General features: G+C 39.1%; 1 protein-coding gene across 1 annotated transcript; it reads left to right on the forward strand.

The window, feature by feature from the left end:
- Positions 1–625: 625 nt before the first annotated feature.
- LOC134651773 (mitochondrial proton/calcium exchanger protein) lies at positions 626–15,657 on the forward strand. The gene is made up of 7 exons (XM_063506879.1): positions 626–791; positions 1,189–2,408; positions 3,122–3,389; positions 5,799–5,946; positions 8,418–8,691; positions 11,604–12,026; positions 14,529–15,657. The coding sequence occupies exons 1-6, from the start codon at positions 746–748 to the stop codon at positions 11,802–11,804; spliced, it is 2,157 nt and encodes a 718-aa protein (XP_063362949.1). The 5' UTR covers positions 626–745; the 3' UTR covers positions 11,805–12,026; positions 14,529–15,657.
- The last annotated feature ends 736 nt before the right edge of the window (positions 15,658–16,393 follow it).

Below are 16,393 nucleotides of genomic sequence, written 5' to 3' on the forward strand. Positions count from 1 at the left end.
AACGTACTGACCTTAGAAGAAATGTCATGTGATTTTTAAATAACTGCGGTGCGGTAGTCTGTTATAAGGTTCGTCGTATGTATAAAATTTCCTTTGACGGTTGTGCCATGAATTACACTGCCAAGTAGGTTTCATATTTGGCTTAGGGACACAATTCACTAATTATGCTAAAAATTATGCCAGATGCTAAATGGATAATTTGGATGCCAAAGAGTGTGAAAAAGTGCCAGATCTGGCATCCATTATGCCAAGTTGGCAACACTGCATACACATCCAAAAAAAAAAATAATGTCAGCGTAATAACTGTCACTGTCACTGTCCTCAGTGCCGTCAGTGCCAACCAAACCAATCAAACTTGCTATCACAACGAGATAAAAAAGTGTTTTGCCAACATTGAGAAGTATTTTGTCATCACTTTCATTTCACATATTCAGGAAAGAGATACAAATACATACTAACCATCTGTAATATTTGTGTTAAAACTATGTTATTTTTTCTATTACTCTTTATAAATAGATTTAAATAATATTAAGATCATTGCGATTGTTGACCTTGACCTGTTGGAAAATTTTCAAACATTGCGATTGGCAAAGCGGTATCGTACGACGTACACATTTGTTTTATGTTATTTGCGTTATCTGTGCATTTTCCTCTCGATTGTCATGGTGTCTAAAGGTTGATTTTGTTTTTATTTATTAGATTTTCATTCATATAAACGATACTATCATCCCCTCGAAACGTAAACATGAACAGATTAATTTTGAATCCGTGTCGGTGCCTAAAAAGATCAAGTAAGTATTGAATTACCTCTCTGAACTAGAAGAATATCAAGGACCTTCCATAACCTCTACATTCGGGTGGCGCAGTCTTCCGATTGATCGATTTGAAGTTTCCATTAAAAAGTACCTTATTTTGAAAACACAATTACTGAGTAACTGTTAGTGAAGTATCATGTGAATCATATAATTATTAACTAATTGTTTACTTGCTTTTTGGTAAAGACATAAAACGAGTTTCATATGTTTAACCCAGTTGCATAAACAATGTTTGCTTGCATCAGTTGTGTTTCCTATTAGCCGATTTCCTTGACATTTCTGTGTACATTTTTGGGTCAATTTCTCGCGTATGAAGTTCTTATGTAATTTCTAATAAGCTTATGCCATAAAACATTTCCTGCTTGTATTTTAGCTCTGAAATGGGAAATCAAAGAGTATCAGTATTTTTCACATGTGAGACATGCAAGGACCCTGTCATATGCTATCCAGCCAGGTGAGCCTAGTTCTGGCTGTACACAGCGGCCATTAAATGCCAGAGTTTTGTACACGCCGCCCTACATCAGAGGAATAGCCACAAGCTCCTGCTACTACGAAAAGGAACCGCTTAAACCTTCTTCAAAAGTCGAAGCAGCAGTTGAAACTATAAAGAAAGGAATAGCTGAAAAAGAGAAGCTCCCAGTGAAAGAAGTACCGAAGAAAAGTATAGGGGAACGCATCATGGCTGAGCTCAGGCATTATGCATATGGTTTCAAATTACTCTTTATTGAAATCAGGATCTCTACAGGTTTATGCTTTAAGATTCTAAGAGGCAAGTCGCTAACTCGGCGAGAGCACAAGCTACTCATCACTACAATCGGAGACTTATTCAGAATGGTACCGTTTATAGTATTTATCATTGTGCCCTTTCTAGAATTCTTACTGCCAGTATTCATAAAAATTTTCCCTAACATGTTGCCATCCACATTTGAAAGCAAAGATCAGAAAGAAATAAAAATGAAACAGCACTTGAAAGTTAAGTTGGAAATGGCTAAGTTTTTCCAAGAGACACTGGATCAGATGGCTCCTCAGGCAAGTAATAGGCACTCGACACTCGCAAAAGAGTTTCAGACCTTCTTCACGAAAGTCAGAACTACTGGTGATGTGGCCACTAGTGAGGAAATAATGAAATTCTCAAAGTTATTTGAAGATGAAATTACATTAGATTCACTCCAGAGGCCACATCTGATTGCACTTTGTAAAGTGTTAGGAGTGACTTCTATTGGTACAAGTGCTATGCTACGGTGGAATCTAAGGATGAAGTTGCGGTCCCTAGCTGCTGATGACAAGATGATAGCTAAAGAAGGTGTGGACAGCTTAAACTTCAGCGAGTTGCAACAGGCGTGCCAAGCACGTGGAATGAGAGCTTATGGTGTATCAGAAGAGCGCCTTAGGAAGGAATTAAGAAACTGGCTAGATTTGTCTTTGAACGAAAAAGTTCCGCCATCACTCTTGCTACTGTCCAGAGCATTGATGGTGCCAGAACATGTGCCGACTACATATAAGTTGAAGGCTACTATTTCAGCACTGCCAGACTCGGTTGTGATGCAGACCAAGGCTGCCATTGGGGAAAAGGAAGGCAAAATTGACTTCAAGGTAATTAATGCATAGAATTTTTTTTCGGAATATCACAAAACTTAGGTTTTTATTCCTTTTCAAATTGTGTTTCATACAATTTATACTCACCTCAGGGTTTTGAGTGGGTGGGAGAATGGTAGTGGGTTTAGTAAAATGTCTTAAATCTTAATTTAGAATAATTACCCATATTGCCAGCTGGTTTTATTTCATTTTCAGTTTCTTTTTGACATATATTGCACAATACAAAACAGTTAAAGCAGCAAAGTCGGGGTGGTAGCATTGATTCATTCTTTGCCAGTCAACTATTAACCAGTAACCTGATTTCATTATTTTATTATTTATTAGAGATAAATCACAATGACATAATATTTAGATCCAAAAGCATTGTTAAACCAGAATGGTTTGTCTCGATACTCCATTCCGCAGTACTTAAATAATTAAATATACAATAGGCACTTAAAAACACATCTAATTCGTAAACAGCATAATGAATATAACGATTGCAAAAAATTACAAACTGAGCGCATCTGTTATCACACCGGCCGGCCGAGCAAGACAAGGACCGGTCGGCGCATACTCTGTACAAGCTGCTCCATTTATGCTAAATAGAATAACAATTATTTTATGCATTTTAGTTAAAATAATTTAGTTGTTTAAGCATTTCTTTTTTAAGAATATTTCCTATATTATTTGGATCAATTTGTCGCTCATATTTCTTACTGTGATTTCAGGCTAAAGTGGAATCTATCAAGCTTGAAGAACAGAAGATCAAAGAAGAACAGGCCGAGATGCTTGAAGCCGAGAAAGAGAAACAAATACTGGAAGCAAAGAAGAGAGAGAAGGAGGAACTGAAAGACAAAGCGCCCATACTTGATATCGAACAGGAACCCATTGCTAAGGATGAGGCCAAGGTGCTGAATGTGGATACTCCTAAACCGGCGGAGGAGGGTCTGTCTGGCAAGGATATTGAAGTCATTGAGGATGCTTTAGAAAAATTAGGTGAGTACTTTTAAACCTCTGTCTCTTTACCACTTATATCCTTTAGTATGCTACTGTAAAATGTTGGCTGTTCAAAACATGAACTTAATGTGGACATGTCTTTCTTGAATGTAAGGATGCACTGATCACTGATCAGTGCTAAAGCATAACTAAGGATTATGAGCAGATCCTAGTTGTTACATTCTTTGTTATCAAGGGTCTATACACTATAGTTAGTTTTTTTAGCATTAGAGAAAAGGTAAACAATCTTGATGTGTCTTTTAATTGAAAAACATGTTTTAAAAATAAGTCACGGCAAATATGTAACAATTATGAATCTAATACGATCATTTATATTCTTCTGCTTTCATAAGTATAAGTTACTGATTTTTAAAAAGCGTTTTTCAATTAAAAGACATGGGACACTCTGGGACTTGCTGAATAGTGAGATACCTATGGACACCTGCACAAATTCTCATCAGAATGTTCTACCCACATCTGTGCGTGTAAGGATATAAAGGCAGGATTCCACCAGTGTGCGGCACAAGCATTATTGTACTGAATATGCTTGTGCCGCACACTGGTGGAATCCTGCCTTAATGTTTACTCTTATCATTTGTGTCATTTGTCACTACCACGCATACATGTTAAAACGTGATGGCTGTGATGACAGACAATAGTGCGACCAATGCGACCATCGTAGGCCTGTCTGCCGCTGATCATTAAATTCAAGCACTTAGGTTAAGTGCCTACTGAGTTGTTTTTGCTAATTATAGTATGTTTTTGCAACAAAGTGTTTACCTCGATGACTAGGTAGGTACTACATTACTGCCAACAAAGAATGCAACAATGCCAAATTAGCACAGTAAGATAGCAGGCTATTCTAAAAAAGCATTCTAACACAAATACTTGTAAAAGCATCATGCATTTTAGAAAATGATCTTTTAATGTTGGCATTACGCCATAATAAGCTCAAGATCGCTACGAAGTCATAGTACGTAGCAATCATTTCCTTGCACTTGCCAAAAAGTTCCGAACAAGCTATGACAGTGTTATTTTAGGATTTTTCCTTCTTGAGAAAAAAAAGTCTCGCAGGTTTGTTTTCGGAGTTTAATTATCTTGAATTTTAAATATTCTCTTCGATTTATCTTCCTACAAAAATCATTACTGCCAAATGTAAATATGAACAACCACTTACGAAAACGCGTTTTAACTAAAAACTACCTACTAATTTCGTATAGGAATAGGATATTATGTGGTTGAGTTTTTTTTTAATGCTTAGCTATCTGACTACGTGTCATCGTATTTGAAAAGCATGATGAAAATAGCAATTATCATTGAGTTATAATCTTATTATGTCTACCTAGTTGATCTGCATAACAAAAAAAGATTAGGTATACATTTATTTCTTCAATCTACATATTCCAATTTGATCCTTAAGTCTGAAGCTTAACGGTCCATAATAATTTGGCAACAGTTAATATCATATGGCGTCGATTTGTCATGACTCCTTATTGTTTGTTTCTCACATTATTCATACCGAATAATAAATTATTCAAGGTCACATACATTAGCAAATACATAATATGTGTCAGACTGAATGTAGTTCCTATCGGTGGCCTGATAAAGTAAATTTCCTTGTTGCTATATTATTATCGCGCTTATCAGAATTATCCATGACTATTCTAATTTCATGCATATAGTATTAGTAAAGTTTCATTGCAAACTGTATCTTCCTCCGTGAGAGTAAGGTTGATATTTGACTGGATTATTTTTCTAATACTTCATGGTCTTAATATCAATCATACCAATACAGTGAAATGTTTTAGTTATTTTATTACTAACCCAGTGACCAGTGAGTTTGATCTACAACTTATTGTTTTCAAAATAAGCATAATTTCTTCTAGAAAAAGATTCTGAGACAAGATGGCGGCTCTGTATATAATTCTATTTTTGTTTACTGCATATTTATCGCGAATCCTTGTCTACGGATATCCACTAGATATGTTATCAGTAACAGGATATCAATATCAAGCAATGCCTAATAATACGTTGAAATAAATAGACAATGCCAATATTCATTCTAGGTTTATTTTTTCGAATTAGCTCTTCTCTAGCTTTGAGTTAAACATACACATAGTATGTGAGTTTCAGGTACTGCAGGCCATTCAGGGCAACATTCAAGTCTGACTCTTCATATCCAGCTCATTTCGCCACAGTCTGATAAATAAGACAAAGATCTGATTTGGTTTTTACAGCACATTTATAACTCCCGTAACTATGCCAACCTTACTCTGCGTGGTACAATTACTGTCGGTGGCGACACGAGCACGCTCGATCAAAAATTGCAGGCGGTTAAAAGGTTAAATGATGAGTCTTTAGTTAATTAGTACGCAATCCTTAATAAAAACCGTTCGCGTAACATTACAGCTGAACAGAAGAAATCCCTGCTCCTCGAGAAGGAGAGCATCCAAGACCTGAAGGCGGAGCTCTCCGAGTATAGCGAGGATGTCAAGGAGATGCAGGAGATCGTCAAGACCAAGCAGGCGGACATCAAGGTCTCCAAGGGCGCTAGAAGGTATGTAATTTATCATCATTCATCTATAGCTGACCCGGGAACAGTTCTGTTCCTTGAGAAGTTCCCAGAGTACAGCGAGGATGTCAAGGAGATGCAGGAGATTGTCAAGACCAAGCAGGCGGACATCAAGGTCTCCAAGGGCGCTAGAAGGTATGTTATTTGTCATCATTCATCTATAGCTGACCCGGGAACAGTTCTGCTCCTTGAGAAGTTCCCAGAGTACAGCGAGGATGTCAATGAGATGCAGGAGATTGTCAAGACCAAGCAGGCGGACATCAAGGTCTCCAAGGGCGCTAGAAGGTATGTTATTTGTCATCATTCATCTATAGCTGACCCGGGAACAGTTCTGCTCCTTGAGAAGTTCCCAGAGTACAGCGAGGATGTCAAGGAGATGCAGGAGATCGTCAAGACCAAGCAGGCGGACATCAAGGTCTCCAAGGGCGCTAGAAGGTATGTAATTTATCATCATTCATCTATAGCTGACCCGGGAACAGTTCTGCTCCTTGAGAAGTTCCCAGAGTACAGCGAGGATGTCAATGAGATGCAGGAGATTGTCAAGACCAAGCAGGCGGACATCAAGGTCTCCAAGGGCGCTAGAAGGTATGTTATTTGTCATCATTCATCTATAGCTGACCCGGGAACAGTTCTGCTCCTTGAGAAGTTCCCAGAGTACAGCGAGGATGTCAATGAGATGCAGGAGATTGTCAAGACCAAGCAGGCGGACATCAAGGTCTCCAAGGGCGCTAGAAGGTATGTAATTTATCATCATTCATCTATAGCTGACCCGGGAACAGTTCTGGTCCTTGAGAAGTTCCCAGAGTACAGCGAGGATGTCAATGAGATGCAGGAGATCGTCAAGACCAAGCAGGCGGACATCAAGGTCTCCAAGGGCGCTAGAAGGTATGTAATTTATCATCATTCATCTATAGCTGACCCGGGAACAGTTCTGCTCTTTGAGAAGGAGGTAACTAAAGGAAGAGTTCTCAGAGTACAGCAAGGATATAACACTTTAAACTCTCGCGTTTTGTACACATATTTAATTACACAAACGGGTCTAACGCGATATAATTTCATTGTTTTTACCTTTAATTCCGACGTTTCAGCTGAGTTGCACCAGCTGTGGTCACGGAAAGACTGACGTCTCAACAAATGTCAACGGAGATATTAATAAAACACCACTAAACTACCCGAAATTAGTTAACAACAATGAAATTATATCGCGTTATACCCGTTTGTGTAATTAAATATACAGCAAGGATGTTAAGGAGATGCAGGAGATCGTCAAGAGCAAGCAGGCGGACATCAAGGTCTCCAAGGTCGCTAGAAGGTATGTAATTTATATAATTGTCACCAACAGATGACCTGAAGGCTTGTCTGTTCCTTGGGAAGGATAGAACGAAAGGTAGAGCTCTCGGGAGTACAGCGAGGATGTTAAGGAGATGCAGATCGTCAGGCACAAGCAGGCGGACATCAAGGTCTCCACGGGCGCTAGAAGGTATGTTCATCAATCATCATTATTATCATTATTAACTAGAATGGTTACTGATAGATGGCAGAGTCTTATCGGTTCATATGCTCTTTTAATACATTCATTTGCCACCCAGCCAAACAAGACATCAGCGCCAGGCCACAAAAATTTCGTCATATAAAGCTGTAGTACCACGATCCCGACTATCGGGTCGTCCGGCCTGGGAACGAAATCATAAATAAAATACCCGATAGTCTGGTTTTCGACATTGAATGTGTTAACCCTAAAAACAGACCTACCTAATTGAAAAGCTTGATAAAAAAATACACTTTTGGGATCATTTTAGTTCAATGTTTTAATATTAAACAGCATCATAATCGAAATGAGACACTTCTTTTTATAATCATTAATTCCAAAAAATAGAGGTCGTATTTGTATTTACCCATAGATAACCTTAACACGTGCCGGTAATACTTAGATTCGTGATTTCGTGAACAAGCTTGATAATTTATCAATATCTAGAGTTGATGACCTTGCATTGATAGATAATCTTACTGCAAATGTTGGGATATTAAAAGTATTCTTATTATGGCTATTACATATAACTTACGTCACCACGTTTATATGGCTGACGGAAGCGGGAAGGCTATTAGTTATTATATTTTCCTACTGATTTTTGCTTGCAACTAATATGAACTTATCAGATATGTACTCATTGCTTGATGACAAAAAGTAAATTAATTTAATAGTTACTCAGTGTTTTACCATAATACATCAGTGTATTCGAAAGAGCTTATTGATTGGGCCTAGGCCTACTTGAATAAAACATATTTTGACTATTGAATGTTTCTTAACCCCGTTGGACGGATGCAATCAAATCAAATTTAAATTTAAATCTTAGTTTAAAACCTCAAGTTCGATTTTTACTCGCAAACTTAAATCCCTGGGACTCATTGGGACATGTTAAAATGAATTTAATTACATTTGTATTTTCCGCTTCCAGACTATACAAAGCAGTGAACAACATGATCAGCAAATTGGACTCCGTGCTAGTCGAGTTAGAAAGCAAAGAGAAGGTGCTCCAGAAAACCTTAGAACAGACCAAGTCCGAGCCGCAGAAGGCCAAGGAGCAGCTGATCCATATCGATGAACTGATGCATTCCATTAAGAGTCTCCAGAAGGTACCTGATGAGGCGAAGCTGAAGCTGATTCAGGATGTGTTGGGGAGGTTGGACGACGATTTTGATGGACAGTTGAAGGTCGATGACGTTTTGAAGGTGAGTACTATCGTTGTCTTGTTGCAAATGGTGGTAATCTGTGAACATCGCATACGAGTTTAATTACATTGCGGGTTTTGATCGGTCGGTTGAATTGGACGTAACCAACAGGCCGCAATGTAACTAAACTCGAATGCGAGTTCTTGCGCCGTCTAAATCAGGGCTAAGGGCCGATTTAGACGATGCGAGAACTCGCATACGAGTTTCATTACATTGCGGGTTTTGATCGGTCGGTTAAATTGGACGTAACCAACAGGCCGCAATGTAACTAAACTCGAATGCGAGTTCTTGCGCCGTCTAAATCAGGGCTAAGTGCCGATTTAGACGATGCGAGAACTCGCATACGAGTTTAATTACATTGCGGGTTTTGATCGGTCGGTTGAATTGGACGTAACCAACAGGCCGCAATGTAACTAAACTCGAATGCGAGTTCTTGCGCCGTCTAAATCAGGGCTAAGTGCCGATTTAGACGATGCGAGAACTCGCATACGAGTTTAATTACATTGCGGGTTTTGATCGGTCGGTTAAATTGGACGTAACCAACAGTCCGCAATGTAACTTATGTAACTAAACTTGAATGCGAGTTCGCGCGCGCGCCTTAAGGCTATATTCTTTAAGATTTGAAATATCGTTCGTTATCCGTCTGCGATTACTAAGAAAAGTAGATCTGGCGTTTCTTGAGCATATAATAAATAGTGGAAATAAGTAAAACAGAGGTATAAGTTAGTGAGAGTATAGGCACAGGCGGCAAAACAGACAGTCATTTCGAAACAAATGTTTCAAGTTTGACTATGGAACTTATTCAGAATTCAGAAGCTATTAGGCAGGCAACATGTTAATAGGTAACAATCTGAACAAAACTTTATTTTTGTGACCGTATAAACGTATGCAGATCATTTTGAAAACGTCATCCGCATTCTTCTGATGACTGTACACAGACTTTTGTGTATGACACCTACCTATGAAATGAAAAGATGACGTAAATACAAAAACACGTATAGCCTGACCAGTAATATATGATAATTGTCAAGAGGGCGCTGTTGATAGGGTGACAATTCAGTGTAGTATGAAAAAATTAGTTCCAGTGAAATTCCGCAACATGGCGCACCCTCAATAGATCCTGGTTCACCTATACTTAGCGCAAACTCTCCACGTGGCTTGGCTAAATTGGTAGTTTTAAAATGATAATGACCTCGTTACACTCGTAGCACAAAGAATGACGTGACGTTACAAATAGAATATTAAAGCTTTGGATTACTCCGAAAGCGGTGCCGTCATATAGCGACCGTCATATAGCGGCCGCAAAAGAAGGCCGTCTTTACGGTGACGACATGTGGAAAGTACCACGGCGTCATAACACACCGTCAGCCACCAAGGTCAAAGCGGCAAATTTGAAAAATGTAGGCGCGAGGGGATATCGTCCCATAGAAAATTTGAATTTCGCGCCTTTTTCTACTTCAGAAGAGGAAAATAATCGTAGTACGGAAGATCATTTATTCAAATCTCGTGTCATTTATTCAAAATGGCTTCACCGCTATCTAATAAAACGTTCACGAAACTATCGACACCGTCTTGACGGTCGTCATGCAAATGGCGGCACCGCTTTTTAGGGATCCGTAGCCAAATGGCAAAAAACGGAACCCTAATAGATTCGTCATGTCTGTCTGTCTGTCTGTCTGTCCGTCTGTCCGTGTATGTCACAGTCACTTTTCTCCGAAACTATAAGAACTATACTGTTGAAACTTGGTAAGTAGATGTATTCTGTGAACCGCATTAAGATTTTCACACAAAAATAGAAAAAAAACAATAAATTTTTGGGGTTCCCTATACTTAGAACTGAAACTCAAATTTTTTTTTTTCATCAAACCTATACGTGTGGGGTATCTATGGATAGGTCTTCAAAAATGATATTGAGGTTTCTAATATCATTTTTTTCTAAACTGAATAGTTTGCGCGAGAGACACTTCCAAAGTGGTAAAATGTGTGTCCCCCCCCCCCCTGTAACTTCTAAAATAACAGAATGATAAAACTAAAAAAAAAATATGATGTACATTACCGTGTAAACTTCCACCGAAAATTGGTTTGAACGAGATCTAGTAAGTAGTTTTTTTTTAATACGTCATAAATCGCCTAAATACGGAACCCTTCATGGGCGAGTCCGTCTCGCACTTGGCCGCTTTTTTACGTTACGGTGTCAATCACCGCCCTCTAGGAAACCGCGCCATTTGGTTTACATAGACACCGTTCTAGTGACGTCATTCACCACTATATTACGGCCGCTAGAGGAATCCAAAGCTTAACATGTTTCAGTTCGACTGTATACTTAATTTTATCTTAGGTAAATATTTTTGTGTCAAACAGACTGCGACGCAGCTGCAATTTTTGTGAAATCTGCGCGCCGTGTGCGCAACGGTCTTGAGTCGTCATAATATACTCTGGCACACCTACTTTGCCAGTAAAAAAGGGCGGCAAATTTAAAAATGTAGGCGCGAGTTGAATTTTTAAAGAGAATTTATAAAATGTAAGAGTTGACTTCCGATAGAAAATTTAATTTCGCTTCTTTTTCTACTGACAAAGTGGATGTGTTTGAGTAGATAACGCAATGAAGGTTGCAGTCAGTCTGTTGCGGCCATATATAAAAAAATAACGAATTTATTTTTAACACTTTTAAGTTAATGTCAAACAAAAATTACTTGCCCAAAAAGGCAATCTGAGATCACTACATAATGGACTTGGAAGTCTACTTGGCTGTAAACGGAAACAATAAGATTTGCTAACATTCGTTGTTGATTAGGATTTCCCAAATTTACCCTTTTACTTATACCTCCCCCGTCTCACGAAATATACATCTCTCTCTCTCTCTCTCTACATATATATTTCTAGAAATATAATAAACTAAACTGAACTTCCAGATGGTTGAAATAATCGGCAACGAGAACGTGAACCTATCAGAGAAGCAGGTGCAGGAGCTGATCGAGCTCCTCGACAAGGAGGAGATTCTAGAAGTAGAGAGCAAGATACAGAAGGCGCTCGACAAGGCCGCCACAGCGGAGAAGGTGCAGAATATTGAAGCTCTGGAAGCTAGCAAGGTGAGTTTGATACTGCTGGACTAGGAGGAGGTTCTAGAAGTAGAGAGCAAGATACAGAAGGCGCTGGACAAGGCCGCCACAGCGGAGAAGGTGCAGAATATTGAAGCTCTGGAAGCTAGCAAGGTGAGTTTGATACTGCTGGACTAGGAGGAGATTCTAGAAGTAGAGAGCAAGATACAGAAGGCGCTCGACAAGGCCGCCACAGCGGAGAAGGTGCAGAATATTGAAGCTCTGGAAGCTAGCAAGGTGAGTTTGATACTGCTGGACTAGGAGGAGGTTCTAGAAGTAGAGAGCAAGTTACAGAAGGCGCTCGACAAGGCCGCCACAGCGGAGAAGGTGCAGAATATTGAAGCTCTGGAAGCTAGCAAGGTGAGTTTGATGCTGTTGGACTAGGAGGAGGTTCTAGAAGTTGAGAGCAAGTTACAGAAGGCGCTGGACAAGGCAGCCACAGCGGAGAAGGTGCAGAATATTGAAGCTCTGGAAGCTAGCAAGGTGAGTTTGATACTGTTGGACTAGGAGGAGGTTCTAGAAGTAGAGTTCAAAATACAGAAGGCGCTGGACAAGGCTGCTGGAGGACAGCGGAGAAGGTGCAGAATATTAAAGCTCTGGAAGCTAGCAAGGTGAGTTAATCATTGGAACCTGTTAGAGAAGATGTAGGAGTTAATAGAGCTGTTGGACTAGGAGGAGGTTCTAGAAGTAGAGAGCGAGATACAAAAGGCGCTGGACAAGGCCACCGCAGCGGAGAAGATGCAGAATATGACCTGCCAGAGAAGCAGATCGAACTGCTGGACTAGGAGGTTCTAGAAGTAGAGAACCAGATGCGGCAACAAATGCCGATCGACCATTGGTCTATACAGTCATCGCAATCGATGTAGGCTGTAGACTAACTCCTCAAAAATACCTCTTTATTCGCTGCAACTATCATCTGCAAACATGTTGTGGCCAATTTAATTTCCAAAAAATGTCTACAAACATTTTACGTGACAGCTAATACTCCATATAAAACCGGCCAAGTGCGAGTCGGACTCGCGCACGGAGGGTTCCGCACCATCAACAAAAAATAGAGCAAAACAAGCAAAAAAACGGTCACCCATCCAAGTACTGACCCCGCCCGACGTTGCTTAACTTCGGTCTAAAATCACGTTTGTTGTATGGGAGCCCCACTTAAATCTTTATTTTATTGTGTTTTTAGTATTTGTTGTTATAGCGGCAACAGAAATACATCATCTGTGAAAATTTCAACTGTCTAGCTATCACGGTTCGTGAGATACAGCCTGGTGACAGACAGACGGACGGACGGACGGACGGACAGCGGAGTCTTGGTAATAGGGGCCCGTTTTTACCCTTTGGGTACGGAACCCTAAAAATGAACTGTCATAGGGACCATCATTCCACGCTATAGGTATATATAGTTGGTCAAACCAAATTGTCAGTAAATAAGAACAAAAAAACTATACTATCCTTTTCTTTTGGGTGCTAGTATTAGTGTAAGAAAAAGATAGTATGATTATCTCCGTCTATGTTTAAAATGAGACAGTCCTTTGACAAACTATAGACAGGCGTAGGTGCCTTTGTAAGAGGTGCGCAGTTTAAAAATGGTTCGCCTCCAGAATCTTTGTGACCGGAAAACTTTCCGCGACATTAATTTATGAGGTCCTTATCGGGCGGGCATTAGTCCAGTAGGGCAATACCCCGGCGGCCGTCAACCGTCATAAACATGGCCGCCCGCCAAGTTCACTGCCACCGCGCGTCACACGTCAACGTCATTGTATATATCAGGGACGAGTAGCTAGGTATACAAAGACAGCGAATCACTTCGATCGTTATTAGGGTTCCGTACCCAAAGGGTAAAGGTCCGTCCGTCCGTCCGTCTGTCACCAGGCTGTATCTCACGAACCGTGATAGCTAGACAGTTGAAATTTTCACAGATGATGTATTTCTGTTGCCGCTATAACAACAAATACTAAAAACAGAATAAAATAAAGATTTAAGTGGGACTCCCATACAACAAACGTAATTTTTGACCGAAGTTAAGCAACGTCGGGCGGGGTCAGTATTTGGATGGGTGACCGTTTTTTTGCTTGTTTTTTTTTGTTTGTTTTGCTCTATTTTTTGTTGATGGTGCGGAACCCTCCGTGCGCGAGTCCGACTCGCACTTGGCCGGTTTATTTGCATCTCTGTCGGTCGAATACGCAAGAGCGGGAGACAAGACTGTGTTATAAATATTATAATCATTTCGTTCCTTTGCCTTTATAGCTCAAATGTGCAATAGTGATAAACAGGCAAATAGATGATCTTGGAATTTCGATATCCGCGGTAGCCTGCCTGATAATTCAACGACGCTTGGTCCACCACTGTTGTAGGTTGCATCGTTAATTTCACTCCTATTTTAACTTTAAAACGTAATATGTATTTGACCTTTCTGACTATAGTTGGTCAAACCAATTTGTCAGTAAATGAGAACAAAAAAAACTATACTCATCCTTTTCTTTTGGGTGCTAGTACTAGTGTAAGATAAAGATACTATGATTCTCTCTGTCTATGTTTGAAATGAGACAGTCCTTTGACAAACTATATATAAATACTTGTATTTAAGCATGGGGCAAGACGGGCAAATCCAACTCTATGATCCGAAGTTACAAATAGCAGTAAAATGACAGTTTTGCGCACAAAGCAAAAATTATAAATAAAGCCATCTGGAAAAACGACAACACACATTTAAATTACTTTTTTTTTCTTCAATTCCAGGGTCTATTCGACTTGATCCGAGAAGCGCAGAAGCGACGGGAAATGAAGAAAGCGGTGGAGAAGTTCAGCGATCAACCCTCGATCCCCAAGAGCGAAGGCATCGTCACCAAGACCACCAAACCAGAAGACAGCAGTAAACGGCACGAGAGCCACTGAAAACCCAACCCTAGGAATATTAGAGTAAAGTTGTAAATACTGTGGCTGTCGGTGGCGTTTACGTCTTATGCTAGTCGAGCAACCAGCAGAAATGACGATCCCAATAATACTTATTGAAATATAGGGCAGAGTCCGTCTAAGATGACTTTGCACCGACTTGGATAGAACAAAGTGAGGGAGTGTCTTTATAAAAGTCATATTTTCATATAAATTTGACATTAATGATGACATTTCCACACATAGCTAAGTCCAACTCTAACAAAGTTGCAAACTTTGATCCCATTATGTAAAGTGTAATGTACCGTTATGTAATGTTTCCCTAATGACAATAAGCATTTGTATACATGTAATCGATTACTGCATGTAAATAGTTACATAATGCCTATGTATTCCGTTTCGCACCGTACAAACTGATTTTCAAATTTTTATTTATTTCTGGTTTCGTTATTTATAAAATTCTATTTTATTGTTCATGCATTTCTGTGATCGCTGTTGTAAGTTTTATGTTATAGTTGTGTATATTATGCACAAATTGTATGTGTGTATGTATTCGAGTTTATTTGATTGGCACCGGCTCGGCCTTCATTATCAGAAATTGGGATTTACTTCAAGTATAAAATATCTCGCAAGTTGCATTTAAAATGTGACGGATTTGTGTATATAAAAATATATAGATGATTAATTTTATATGACTTCAAAACTGGTTTCATAACCCTGGCGTATCATGTGATTCTTGGCTGTCTATAATTTAAGCTACCACGACCATATCTGCACATCTAATGCAGGTATTAACACAACTAAATATACATTTATATGAAAAATCTTGTTCTAAAACTTCTAAAACAACTGTTGTCGGGTATAACAAATATGTATTTCAATGTTATTACTAGTTCATTTATCTGTTACCATTAGATGTGCTGAGAATCGAACTTACTTATGTTAAAGTAAGAGAATAAAGAGATCATTATATTAATTACTTTGTTTTATTATACCTATTATTATTATTCTGACCCTTCAATTACAAAGGCATTTGACCTGTTAATGTCGGTCAATGTTGAGGCATTCTTGACTGTTACTGTATATAATGATACCTGCAAAATACTCCTATATAAATATTTTACCTGTTGAATTTAAAGGAATTCTGATATATGAAATACTCGTATGTTTTTTTTTTCCTTTTAAGAAATATACCAAATATGGGTGTTTTTTTTTAATTTATATTCGCTCATAACTAATAACTCATATCATAATAAATTCACCAAACAACATTTAAAAAAGTCAGGTAGAAGTGAAATGGTGGATTATCAGATTGATATGATATATATGAATGATTATTATCAGTAAAGTTGTCACTTAGGCTGGTGGTAATAGTTTTGTGTTGGAGTTGTAGAGTCTGTGCGGAAAGAGACGTCGTGGAATGTATGGGGTATGGGGCCCAATCTTTCCGAACAGACTAGCGTACAAGTTACGAGAAATCTTCAAATAAGCTACAAATAATATATCTTTAAAGAAATAAAGGTGTCCGCTAATTAGAACGTTGACCTTGCCAGGACGTCTGCCTCGAACTCGTGTCTTTGTCCTTGTTTCATGAGGCCAATCACCGCATGACAAGCATTCTTAAATTTCAAACTACGCGGTAAAACATGGCGCAAGAACACTTGTACATCCGGCTCGCAAACGAACATTCTATTGGAAGTTGTAAAACAACA

Source organism: Cydia amplana, chromosome 10 (assembly GCF_948474715.1).
Source record: "Cydia amplana chromosome 10, ilCydAmpl1.1, whole genome shotgun sequence".
NCBI lineage: Eukaryota > Metazoa > Arthropoda > Insecta > Lepidoptera > Tortricidae > Cydia > Cydia amplana.